At 43.3% G+C, this 14235-nt stretch overlaps 1 protein-coding gene across 2 annotated transcripts in view; it reads left to right on the forward strand.

The window, feature by feature from the left end:
• Positions 1-14235, forward strand: part of DIPK2B (divergent protein kinase domain 2B) — a 42098-nt gene that overhangs the window by 19887 nt on the left and 7976 nt on the right. For both annotated transcript variants that reach the window (XM_052663004.1, XM_052663005.1), the window contains exon 3: positions 11650-11823. In XM_052663004.1, coding sequence (XP_052518964.1) covers positions 11650-11823 — 174 coding nt within the window. The remainder of the gene's footprint in view (positions 1-11649; positions 11824-14235) is intronic.

Here is a 14235-nt window from a genome sequence, read left to right on the forward strand (position 1 = left end):
AGAAGAGGCCATGATCTCCACCAAGGGAGCCTCTGGCTGCCAAAGGTTTAACAGTAAGAGACACAGTAAGGGACAGTAAGCAAGAGGAGGTAGCCCTGACCAGGGCAGATCTGCCAGAGAATAAATGAAGAGTGTCTGGGCAAAGCCATGAAAGTGAGAATAAGATGTAACTGTGAAAAGTGGCAAATGTCACAACCCATGATTATAGTATGTGTCAAGAGCAGTGGATGGATGTAATGGTAGGTCTGGGGCAGGGGGGTGGGAGGCTACATTTTATTCTGTAAGACAGTGGTTCCTACACTTGAGCAAGCATCAGAATTCCCTGGAGGACTGGTTAACACTGGCATTGCTGGGTCCTAGCCCCAGAGCTGCTGACTCAGAAGGTCTAGTACAGGGTTTGAAAACTGGCATTTCTAAAGAAAAGTGATTTAAAGACAGTGGCTCTTTCCTTGAATGGGACCTAAAAGTGGTATGTGAGGTGGATGGGCAAGGGGGTGAGGTCAGTGAGGCTGTCTGGCAGAAATAGGACAGGACCCCCAAAACACAGCTGCTGGTGAAGAAAGTAGGGAGGAGAGGTTGAGTTTCAATGTGAGAAAGCAGTACCACCTGACCTGGAACTTAGGCCTGAGTTCAAATCCTGACTCCACCACTAAGTAGGGTTCCTCAGTGGAAGACAGCTCGTAGTCAGAAGCCTGTTAGGTGGGTGCTGATCTGAGAGGAGAATCAGCTAAGTGAGCTTTAGTGGCCTGGCCATCTGCCCATGGGCTGCAGGAGGCCACGGGCTGTGCACCCTCTTCCCCCAACCACAAAGCCAACTCCCGACCCTTGGATTTCCTGTCTGAGTGCCCAGTGTAACCAATCTGCCAAGACATATCTGCTTGGCAACTCCAAATAGGGGACAAGATGATAACACTCATTCCCCAACCCTTCTCTCTGAAGTTCCTTCCATAGCTCCCTCACCAGAGTTTCTTGGGGTTCCCAACTGTTTTTTCCAAATTTAAAGACAGTCCTGGGTCAACCATAGTCACAGCATGGAGTTCATTTGTTTGACCCTCCAAAGGCTACCTTGTTTCCCGCTCAGAGATCCAACTTTTTGTGAAATTTAGGGAAGGGGAATATTACCATTGACCCTGTTGATCTCTGGAACTGATAACACTATCTTATGTTTACAAAGCACTCCACAGTGTGTAAAACAAAATGAGATGTTTATCACGCTTTCAGGAAAGTCATATAAGGTATCTACAATGTCCAGAGAGCCAGTTAGAGCCAGGCAATGGAGTGCTGTATCTGGACCATAAAGAAAGCTGAGTGCCAAGCAATTGATGCTTGTGAACTGTGGTGTAGGAGAAGAGTCTTGAGAGTCCCTTGGACTGTAAGGAGATCAAACCAGTAAATCCTAAAGGAAATCAACCCTGAATATTCACTGGAAGGACTGATGCTAAAGCTGAAGCTCCAATACTTTGGCCACCTGATGAGCAGAACCGACTCATTAGAAAAGACCCTGATGCTGGGAAAGATTGAGGGCAGGAGGAGAAGTGGGTGACCAAGGACGAGATGGTTGGATGGCATCACCAACTCAAGGAACATGAGTTTGAGCAAACTTCAGGAGATGGTGAAGAACAGGGAATCCTGGTGTGCTGCAGTTCATGGGGTGGCAAAGAATTGGACACGACTTAGTGTCTGAACAACAACAACCATCATACCCTCATGAGAGATGAGGAAACAGCCTCAGAAAGAGAAAGAAATTTGCCTAAAGGCATACCCTTGGGCCAGCTAAGCCGAGGGGGAGCACAAGCTGGGGGAGAGGTGACTGAGATCACAAACAGATACAACATAACACATGTTGGAGATCACACTGATGATTGTACAACTTGACATGGTGAAGCAAAGATGGAAGAGACCAGCTATTAAGATAAGAAAGTCAAAAACAGCTCCAGATATTCTAACTTGGAAGACTGGGAGAAGGGTCACTAACAGAAGTGAAAAAACTGGGAAAGTTCCTATCTTTGGGGTAAATAATAGCAAATAGTCATAGAGCCCTTCCCATGTGTCAGACACTTTTCCCAAAGACTTGACCTTAGCAACACCCCGATGAGGTGGGTACCATAATTATTAGAGTAACCATACATTCAGGTTTGCCAGAGACAGTCCCAGCATTTGCCAGCTGTCCTGATCTAATAACAAGTATCATCCCTTTCAATCTCAAACATATCCAGGTTTAGAAGTTAAGTCAAAAAGTCCCCATAATTATTATCCCCCAGTTACACAAGAGGAAACTAAGGCATAGATCATTTGAAGAAATTTTTCCAGGTCATGTGGCTGTTAAATGACAGAGTTGGCATTAGAGGTAACTTGCCTCTGAAAGACATGCTTGTAACTGTTTTGTCATGTGCATGTGCTAAGTCGCTTCAGTTGTGTCCTACTCGTTGCAACCCCATGGACTGTAGCCCTCCAGGCTCCTCTCTCCATGGGATTCTCCAGGCAACAAGAATACTGGAGTGCCCATTCCCTTCTCCAGGGGATCTTCCCAAACCAGGGATTGAACCCACGTCTCTTATGTCTCCTGAATTGGCAGGCAGGTTCTTTAGCACTAGCGCCACCTGGGAAGCCCCACTGCCTCTCAAAGTTGCTACTGAGTCTGGTTTGTCACCTTTGCAGTTGGGTTGCCACCTATCCAGGCAAAGACCCCTACCCAGGCCAATGGATTCCAGGATGAAATGAGGGGGGAGCCAGCAGTGGCCTGGAGAGGTTAGATATGAAGAAGGTCAACCAGGAGGTGCTGCTAGAAGCAGGAGACAGGATGAAGCCACATAACCACCCAAGGGGGGTCCCAGCGGGGAATCTGCATTACTCCTCTCCTGGGAATCCTCTCCATCAATTTAAACAGAACTTCTCAAACATTCCATCAGGGCTCAACCCAGAAACTCTGCGGAGTATCAGGAATCTAAACAAACAGAAACCCCACCCAAAGAAAGGATGTTGCGCAGCTAGAAGCTCAGTTTTATGTGGAAATGAGAGCTCTGTCAGAGACAGGCGTTCCTGTGCAAGGGAAATGTTTTATAGCCCTCGCCCCGCCCAACCAAGTCTGTTTAGTTTTTGATTTAATGCTGTTTTAATAACTAGTCACCCCTCCGAGGTATGTTATCCACTCTGAGGTGATCTAAGGTAAACTCCAGATTCTGGATTCATTCTTGGCTGCCTCCCTGTCCTTGCTTCTACCGTTTGTGACCAGCTTTCCTTCAGGGACTAAACTGCAGGGAACCTAAACTGATCTGTAACAGAGAGAAGCTTCTTGGGTGGGGGACGGCGGAGGTGGGAGGGCAGCGGGAAAGGGGCCTATTGTAAAGCTACCATAGCTTATGGATTTCAAAGCAAAACTGAAATGATTTGGGGACCATCTATTGTACAAAATTCCCTCCCTCCTCCAGTACCAATAACAGCGGCTGAGACAAGCTGTGTCATAAAGTAACATAAAAGGTTGTTTTATGAGGACATTTTTGGATGCTTTAATCATCCGTATGGTTTCTCCAAGATAATCACTGTGGTGGCCAGCATTTGTAGAATGAAAAGTTAGCAAACCAAGAAACCTCACATCAGGTCTGTGTTTCAAATTAAAAAAAAAAAAAAAAAAAAACAGGAAGCTCTTTAATAAAAGGTGGGAGAAAAAATCCATCTACTGGAGTAGGAAAAGAACCATGAGCTATTTCTCTTAATATCATAAACCAAACAGGGATTTTCATGGTTTTGAATACAATGAAGCTTGAAGAAATGTTCAAGCAACTTTCGGCTTAATTATCCACAACCGATACAGTTATTGAATTGTCATTGTTCTAATCAAGACACACTGATTAACTCTGATACATAATTAACCTAACCCTGCTTCACAAGCATATTTAATAACTAAATCATGTGAAAAGTGTTGAGTCGTGCAACCAGAAAGACAACTCACACGTTTATTAGCCCTAGAACTTTCTCTTCTCCCTGGGCGCTAGGAGCTTGACAAAAATAAATTCACTAAATGTAAAAACTCATTTGTTCAAGATTTCCCTCAGCTTTCCAAACTGAGTTGGCCAGAGAAACCTTCTTACTGAAAAAGCTAACTTCAGATCTTTTTTTTTTTTTCCTGGCATCACTCCATGTGTGTATTCATACATACCCACACAGAACAATGGTGGCCTCTGTGATTTTTTTTTTTTTTACTTTCACACTGTATACTTCCATAGTGTTTGAGTATCTCACAATGAACATACTCAAGATGGCAGACTTTGGAAATGTCTATTGTCTTGGTGCATGGAAAAAAGTACACAGGCTGACCATTCTCTACAGACAGCGTGGGCACCGCCTGTGTTCTGATCCACTGATGGGGAAGATGGTGGTAGCCCTTACCCTTGGAAAGAGTAAGGAGGGGAATAAAGTGATTGGAGACAGCACATCTGATATCATCTTCAGATGTGTGCCACAATTTGCAAACATAATTTTTATTTGTCTTACTTCTACGTTCCTTAAAGCCTTAGGACCAAAGAACAGATCCTATCTGAGAAGTGAAAATCAACTCTCATTTTAACATGAAGCTCTCCATTAGTCAGTTGTATGCGTCCTTGGAAAGGAGCTCAGATTCCTGAATTAAACTGTGCCTTTAGTTAGCACTGTGACCATAACTTGCTGACTTCCAGTCTTAAAGGGAAGCCAACTTCTTGTCTTAGATTTTTCTTTCTAAGAGCAGCTAGTGTTCTTTCTTCTACACGTTTATTTCGATCAGAACAAGTGTATTCAGTGGTGGTAAAATTTTTGTCTTTTTCAAAAAAATAATATCGGCTATATTCCCTGTGGCGTATACAATGTATCCTTGTAGCTTATTTTATGCATAATAGTTTGTACCCTCTTAATCCTGTATTGCGCTCCCTACTTCCCTCTCCCCACTGGTAAACACTAGTTTGCTCTATCTGTGTCTTTTTTCATATTCACTATTTTGTTAATTATTTTTAGATTCCACATGTAAGTGACAAATCATATAGTATCTGTCTTTCTCTGACCGACTTATTTCACTTAGTATAATGCCTTCCCAGGTGGGAAGTATAAGCCCTTAGTATAAGGGCTTCCCAGGTGGCACTAGTGGTAAAGAATCCACTTGCCAATGCAGGAGATGTAAGAGACACAGGTTGTATCCCTGGGTCAGGAAGATCCCCTGGAGAAGGGCATGGCAACCCACTCCAGTATTCTCGCCTGGAGAATCCCATGGACAGAGGAGCCTGGGGGGCTGCAGTCCATAGGGTCACACAGAGTCGGACACGACTGAAGGGACTTAGCACACAATGCCATCCAAGTTCCTCCATGTGGCTGCAAATGGCAAAATTTCATTCTTTTTTTATGGCTGAGTAGTATTACATTGTGTGTGTGTATAACCACTTTATCCATTCATCTGTTGATGGACACTTAGGTTGCTTTGTAAATCTTTGCTTTTCAAGTAGCATTTGCTTTGGAGAAACAGCTAAAAACCATCCAGAACCAAGTGAGATCATTAATATGGGAAATGAACTTGAGGATAATATGCACCCATAAGCAACATGGTCTTTAACAAGCTACTTCCCTTTCTTGTTCCTTACCTGAGTATTCTCATCTGAAAAATGGGAATATTTTACTAGATCCCTTGATAACGCAGCCAACCATTTGCACTGGCCAGCACAAGGTGCAAAAATTAATGTTACTGCATTTCCAACAAATCCTTTAAGCTCTTTTCAAAATCAATCACTTTAAATTTCCAGGAGCGTCACAGAACAAAAGAGAACTAAAGGCTAAGAGCCCTTGTATGCCAGGATAATGTCTGCAAAAAGGCTTGCCATATGGCCTGACACTTAGAACTTCCAGAAAATGTTACCCTCCTTTCCCGAACTGTGTCCCACCAACCATGGCTTGGAACTTCAATCCTAGGACAATTCTGGCAAGGTTATTGAAGGTCCACATAACTTCTAGTTTGTGGCCTGCTTTGAGGAAACCCCCTTCCTGCTCCCTTGACTCTCTTATCTCTGGCTCCTAGGGAGGAACAACAAGCACAACTCTTTTAACCTTTTAAGGACCTCCATCAGAGTCATAAAGTCATTTGTCTAGCAATTTCGCTTTCATGCTTTCGTTCTGGTAAGAACCCTTTACATGAGGACACCGCTGATTGCTGGTGATTTTGTTGAGCAAACACTGGCAAAGATGTGGATTTAAGCCAATTGAAGGTCAAACAGCTCATTGGGGAAGTTACTTCTGGTGTATTCAGATTTCACTAGAAGCTTCAAAAGTGAAAGCAAATCTAGATTTCCTTCTCAGTTGCTATTGTTTCCGCAGAGAGCAAGTGCTTTTCCCTTGGCACCAGTGTATAATATGTGTGTGTATCTATTATATGTATGTAATGCATGTATTGCATTATGATAGTATATTATACAAATATACAATATTAATAATTTGTTAACCAATATTAATACAGTATAAATTATTAATTAATATAATAAATTTTATATGAAATAATTATATGTAATATAATTATATATTACATATATGATATATTTGTGCATATACACACACACACACACATATAAACAGATTTATTTTAAGAAATTGGCTTATGAGATTGAGGAGACTGGCAAGTCCAAAATCCATAGGATGGGCCAGCAGGATGGAGACCCTTGTGCATGACCTGATATTACAGTCCACACGTGGAATTTCTTCCTTTTCAGGGAAACCTTAGTTTTGCCCTTAAGGCCTTTCAACTTCTTGGATCAGGCCCATTCACATTATCAAATACAATCTCACCTCCTTTAAGTCAACTGACTGTAGATGTTAACCTCCTATACAAAGTTTCTTCACAGCAACACCTAGATTAGTGTTTGATTGAATAACTGGGCACCACAGCCTAGCCAAGTTGACACATAAAACTGACCATCACACTGATATACCCATTCTATTTCATTGATTGTTTTATAGACTGTTAGGGACTGTGGTAGAGAAGCTTGACAATCACTCAGTACCACCTTGCACTGAAGTTCCCTGTAAAGTGACAATGCAGCAGAGCAAAAGCCCAGTCACTATCACTGGACCATGAAGACCCTGACCTACCAATGGCACCAAACAGGAAATACAAGGATGAGGAAACTGGGCATGAGGAGGGAGGGGCAATGGAAGCTCAGGGTTTGGTTTTCTTTTTGTCTTTCACTGGAAGGTGATGTGTTAGCCCTGCTGCCCATGTATAGAGAATGGAGTAGTGACTTGGAACCTCCAAAGTAATGGGAAATCCATAGAAAGTGTGTATTTAGTGTCCTACTTCTGTTTGCCGTTGGCCAATATCATTGTGGGCTTGCACTTGGCCATCACACAACAAACAGAAGTTTGCAGAGCCCCACTCTGTGAGTGGGGCCTTGGGAAGCAGCCGGCTCCACCTTTAAGGGAGATTGGGGTACCAGATGGTTTTAGAGCCTCTTTTGGTGATGATAATTCTAGAAGTGGCCCTGAACCTTTTCAGCAAATATATCAGTTATTTATTGCTGAATAATGATCCACTTCAAAACTAGGGGCTTAAAACAACAGCAATCATCAGTTTTCCTCATGAATATTCAATTTGGGTAGGGCTTGGTCGGAAAACTCCCGAGGCCCCACACAGCATCAACTAGGACGCTCAATACAGCATTGGAGGAGCCATTCCCAACACGGCTCAGTCGCTTGTCTGGCAAGTTGGGCTGGTTGTCAACTAGGTACTCAGCTGAATGAGGGCTAAGGATCTTGCTTTTTCTCCAAGTAGCCTGGGTTTCTGTACAGCATGGTGGTTGGGTACAAGAGAGAGCCAAGTAGAAGTTGTATCTCCTTTTATGGCCAAGGCTCAGAAACCATATAGCATCACTCCCATAAACTTCCAGTCACTGGAAGTGAGTCACCAAAGCCAGTCCATACTCCAGGGGAGGAGAACCAGACTCCACCTGGATGGGAGGCATGTCTAAGAGTCTGTGAACATGTTCTAAAATTATCTCCACAAACAATACCTCTGGTGTCCACCCCCATGTTGACTACTAACTCTGACACCTCCCTTTTCTTTGGCCTCCCTCTCCCACTCAGCCAATCACCAAGAGTTGTGGATTCTACTACCTACAAATACCTTCAAATCTTTTCATTCTCTCATCACACAACTGGACCACTGCACATTCTTAACCGATCTTGCTACCTCCATTCTTTTCTTCTATGATATGTAGGATTAGGTTCAGCTGCATGTGAGAAAAATCCAAGTAACAGTGGCTTAAACAAGATCAAAATATACATCTCTTTTATGTAAAAGAAATGGATACATAGCTGTCCAGGGCAGATATAATGGCTCTGTGATTGTCAGGCATCCAGCCTACTTTCATTTTGATGCTCCACAACCCTTAGCATGCCCTGGTCCAAGATGGCTGCACAAGCACCAGACATCACTTCCACAGTCAGGAAAGGAAAAAGGAGTTAGGAAAAATACGCCCACTCCCTTTAAGGGCCTTTCTCAAAAGTTTCTATTTATTGTACAATCCATCACCCCCTTTCCCCTATGCATTAAAATTCCTCATTTATTCCCTTTCCCCGTCATATTCCTTCCTACTCTTTTTCTGGCAAAAATGAGCCTTTTCCTCTTTGTGACTCTATGAGTGTTCTGCACAGGGGAAATCACCCCCATCCAGGACCTGGCTCCACTCTTGGTTTCTCTGGTCTTCTGCTCTTTCCTGGTGCTCTTTTTTGTCAGTGGAGTGTGGGTAATAGAACAGTCATGGGCTTTGGGAGAACTTTAACTGTTTTGTTTTTTCCTTTTCATTTATAAAAATAATAACATTCAATTTCAGAGAACCAAAAATCCCACCTTCCCACCAAACACTACTAAGGGACTTGGCTTCTGCTCCAAACCTCTTCTGTTTTTCTTTCTCTCTTGGTAATGCTTTTAAAAGCTAATGAATTTCTTTCCTCCACCTCCCACCCTTTCCTACCCCTCTAGGTTGTTACAGAGCCCCAGTTTGAGTCCCCTGACTCATACAGCAAATTTCCACTGGCTATCTATTTTACATATGTTAGTGTATATACTTCCATGCTATTCTCTCCATATACCTATAGCTAATTCGTGTTGCTGTATGGCAGAAATCAACCCAATATTATAAACCAACTATCTTTCAATTAAAAAAAATAAATTATAAAAAAACAAATGAATTTCTTTAAATAAATAAAGTTTTTAAAGTGTGAAAGAAATTTCTTAGAAATTCCAAGAATGGAATCTTTATTCCATGCTTTCATAGCATCACTAAGGTTTTTGCACATCTTATTCCTTCTGTACAGATACCCTCCCCCCCCTCTTTGCAGGCTCACTCTACGCTTGCTTCAGGCCTCCACTCAGACTTCACTGTCTTCCAAGAAGCCTTTGAGGGGCCCACAAAAATGTTTTGATTTCTTTCAAAATCAGAAGAAAAATAATCTTTTAGGTCTAAGAACATGTTTGAATGTATAATACTAATGTATTTATCTTTATACCAATGCAGTTGTAAAATATCATTTTGAGCATTTTTTTATGGAGAAAGGGGCCCATGAAAACAAAGGATTTTGTACCAACACTTCCAAAAGCTTTAGTGTGGCCTTGCATCCATGGGCTCCCACAGCTCCCTGACCTCAGGCTAGTCATTAGCACTCCCTGCACCATATAGTAACTCCTGGGCATTTGACAGTCTCCCCCACTTGGTGGCTCAGATGGTAAAAAATCTGCCTGCAATGCAGGAGACCTGGGTTCAATCCCTGAGTCAAGAAGATCCCCTGGAGAAAGAAATGGCAACCCACTCCAGTATTGCTGCCTGGAGAATTCCATGGACAGAGGAGCCTGGTGGGCTACAGTCCATGGGGGTCACAGAGAGTAGGACATGACTGAGCAACTAACAACTGTCAACTGCCCAGTTGACAGGCCTGGAAGGGCAGTGTCTGCTGTGGTCCCCCTTACATCTGCAGTGCCTAGAATACAGCCTGGTCTTTGGTGGATTCTCTGCAAACATTGGTAGGTGAATGAATGAATGAGTGCTCTGAGCTTACTCAAATACAGAGTTACAACCCCAGTGAAGATAAGGATGCAGGTCCTACCTGGCTCCACCTACCTACCTCCCACCTGGTGTACTGTCTGTCTTAGTACAAATACTAGGTATGTGTGACCTGAGGAAACTCACTTAATCTCTCTAAATCTCAGTATTGCCATCCACAAAATGGGAGCAGTAGTAGTACCTACCTTATTAGGTTCTTGTAAGAAGGAAATGAAAGAACACTCTACCTGTGAGGGTCTTAGAACAGCTCCTGTTGTATAGTAAGCACTCAATAATTATTACCTACTATTATCATTGCTTTATGGCCAATACCTCTCCCAGAGGTATTTTTTATTTATGAATCAGCTCTTGGAAAAGAGAAGAAGAAATTACTTACCTCTAACCCTAACCACCAGGCTTCTCAGGTGGCTCAGTGGTAAAGAACCAGCCTGCCAATGCAGGACACATAAGAGACATGGGTTCAATCCCTGGATTGGGAAGATTCCCTGGAGGAAGGCGTGGCAACCCGCTCCAGTATTCTTGCCTGGAGAATCCCATGGACAGAGGAGCCTGGTGGGTTACAGTCCATAGGGTCACACAGAGTTGGACATGACTGAAAGCAACTTAGCACACACGCACACACACAACCCTAACCACCACCCCTGCCCCAACAATGACTATCTTTAATGGCAGAATTTCAGGCTGTGTAGGAAAAGATTATCAGAAGCAAAGAGATTGTCTCATAGCTTCAAATCATCTTCTATGGTCTCCTCCTGGGTAGCTTATCAGGTTGAAGGAGGGGCAAGGCCTACCACAGGGGAAAAGGCCTGGATGTTAGCGTCTATCAGATTGGGTTCTGTCCTAGCTTGGGGTGTTGTAAGAGAAGACCACAGACTAGGTGAGCTAAAAACAAAATTGTATTTCTCACAGTTCTGGAGGCTGGGAAATCCAAACTCAAGGTGCTAGTCAATTGATTCCTGGTGAAGTCTCTCTTCCTGGTTTGCAGACAGCCATCTCCTCATGGTCTCCTTGGGGTGCTGGAGAACAGAGAGAGGGAGCAAGTTCTCTCAGGCCTCTTCTTATAAGGTCACTAATCCCATTCATGAGGGCCCCACCCTCATGACCTGGTTACCTCTCAAAGGCCTCACCTCCTAATACCATCACATTATGGATTAGGGTTTCAACACATGAATGAGATGCAAGAGAGGGGCAAACATGCAGTTCATAACAGGTTCAAATCCTGAATCCAACCCTTCCAACACTAACCTGCAAACTTCCAATTTCTGAGTTGCAAAATGTGTGTGGAGACACAGAGGCTCCGAAACTCTTACTAGGAGTTTGCTAGGGATGTACTGCCTGCCTAGCACCCTCCTACATGACCCCAGGATCTCTCAGTCCCTTCTCTTCAATGCCAGCTCTCACCCATGTACCCCACTCAGGCCCCTCTCACTCCACCTTCTAGGGGTACTCTGCCCCAAGGCCCACTTGACCCCTGCAACCCAGGGATCTCCCCCACAGCAGAGCCTGCCCATACCCAGTCCTGCCAGCCCCCCGCAAGCACTCAGCACCTTTTCCTCCTCCCCGGATCTCTCCTGCCCCGCTGCAGGGCCTGTCCAGCCCTCTCTTACGCTGCCCATCACAGCGACTCCTGGATCGCGTGGTCCGGCGCTATGCAGAGGTGGCTGACGCTGGCAGCATCTTCATGGACCACTTCACGGACCGGGACAAGCTGCGTCTCCTCTACACGCTAGCTGTCAACACGCATCCTGTCCTTCTACAGGTATGCAGTCACCCTGCCCTGGAAAGCCTGTCCAGGGAGGGGATTCACATCAGGCTCTGAGGGGGTAGGCCCTGGGTTGAGCTTTCTCTCCCATCACTGGATACCTTGGGGCCACCAGTCCATGTTATAATAGAACCTCTGTGGCACTCAGTAAAAATGTGTTGTTGTTTTAGAGGAAAGAAGTGTGGGAGCTGGGGAGGAGGGGGCACAGCTAGAAGTGGACATTTCATGGCCAGAGAAAGCCCTGAAGGGCTTTGTGGAGGAGGGCAATTTTGACCAGGTGTCTTAAAGATTAGAAAGGTATGAGCAAGCTCGGAAGGTGGGGAAAAAACAAAGGATGACCCAGTCAGAGGTGTGCTATGCAGCTGTGCTTGGAAAAGATGAAAGGATGGAAGTAACCTAAACCTCCATCAAAAAGGGAATGGTCAAATAGGTAAGGATGCTCTAGAACACTGGTCAACAAAGCAGGTGTGCTGGCCCTGCCTTCATGCAGCTTTCGGTCCAGTGATAGAGACAGTTCTTAACAAGTCAACATCTATAGGACACCCATTTCTCCCCGATCCCAAGAGTCAGGACACTTACTCAGTGGGCACAAAGGAAACTAGGAAATGGGAGGGAGTAGCAGATTAAGGAGGGAGGAAGAGAGAGGAGAGGAGGAAAAGAAAAAGGAAGAAGAATAAGAGGCAGTGGGAGAGGAGGAGAGGGAGGGGAAACAGAAGAGAAGGAAGAGGAGAGGGAGAAGGGGCAGGGAGAGGAGGGCGTGGAGGAAGAAGAAGCACCATAACAATTAATAATGATTAGTATTGTTATCAAGTATAATTATTTATTATATAACATAGTGATATTGATGATTATAATAATTATATTATATTGATATGATGATCGATATTATATTACTATATTTTAATTATTTATAGTATTGTATTAATATTAATACTTATAATTAATTATTATATTATAATGATTTGTGTTATAATTATTTATAATATATTTTATCCTGGTTATACTAATATAGTATAATATATACTATTATATAGTATATATTAGTATATAATATACTAATATAATTATTTATTCTATATAAATTATTATATAGTATATATTAAATATACTAATATATATATGTTATTATAGCTATGAGATATTACATAAGATAATTATATATTCTTTTTATATATGATATAGTAATTATATATTATTGGCCAAAGGGTGATGGGTAAGTACATAATAACAAGTCACTTCTCAGCATTGTGTTGAATGTTGTACATCATGATCTCATTTAATGCTCAGGACAAACCCCACAGGGATATTATTATTGTCCCCTCTTTCAGATGAGGTAAGTGGAGCTCAGAGCAGTGAAGTGACTTGCTCACAGTACCTTAGGCAGTGTCAGCAATAAAACCCAAACCCAGAGCTGTCTGATGTCAGAGTCCATGCCCGTTCTGCTAAAAGCCGCCTGGTAATGTTGGCATTTCAAATCCTAGAGGAGAAGAAGGAATTGCTGGTTCCTGCACCCTCAGAGGTCTTCTCTCGTTGTCCTACTGTTGGTGGCTGAGGCGGATGATCTGACTACTTCCAGCCCTAGCTCCTGACAAGCCTGCAACACAGGGATGACTCCGTGGCCACACACTTAGATGTTGCCAGGGGACCGGGGACCTTCCTCTGTGGCACACAGTGGGAGAGGTCCCGGTAGACAGAGAAGAAAAGGTTTCACAACGTGGCAAGTGGGCTAAAGTGGCAGGAGGCCACAGAACATCATCAGGAAGGGGGATGACTTTGTTTTTTTAAAGAAGGAAAATAAGAGGAAAAGTGCCAAGTACTTATAGTTTCTGTCATTTCTCCCATAAAGAAACACCATTCTAGATATAGCTGCCTCAATAGTCAGAAAAAAAAAAAAAAAGACAAGCCAGGATTCTCTCCTCCTTTTTTTCTCCTTATTGAGATATAGTTAATTTATAATGTTGTGTTAGCTTCAAATATATGGCAAAGAGATTCAGTTACATATATATATATATATATATATATATATATATATATATATGGGCAGGTGGCGCAGTGGTAGATAATCCACCTGCCAATACAGGAGATGCAAGTCATGCAGGTTCGATCCCTGGGTTGGGAAGGTCCCTGGAGGAGGAAATGGCAACCCACTCCAGTATTCTTGCCTGGAGAATGCCATAGACAGAGGAGCCTGAAGGACTATGGCGTTGCAAAGAGTCAGACATGACTGAGTGCACACACACACGCACATATGCACGACTGAGCACACACACACACGTATTTCTTTTTCAGATCCTTTTCCTTTATATGTTATTACAAAATATTGAGTAGCATTCCCTGTGCTATACAGCAAGTCCTTGTTGGGTATCTATTTTATATATACACTAGTGTGTATGTTAATCTCATACTCCT

Source organism: Budorcas taxicolor, chromosome X (genome assembly GCF_023091745.1).
Source record: "Budorcas taxicolor isolate Tak-1 chromosome X, Takin1.1, whole genome shotgun sequence".
Taxonomy (NCBI): domain Eukaryota; kingdom Metazoa; phylum Chordata; class Mammalia; order Artiodactyla; family Bovidae; genus Budorcas; species Budorcas taxicolor.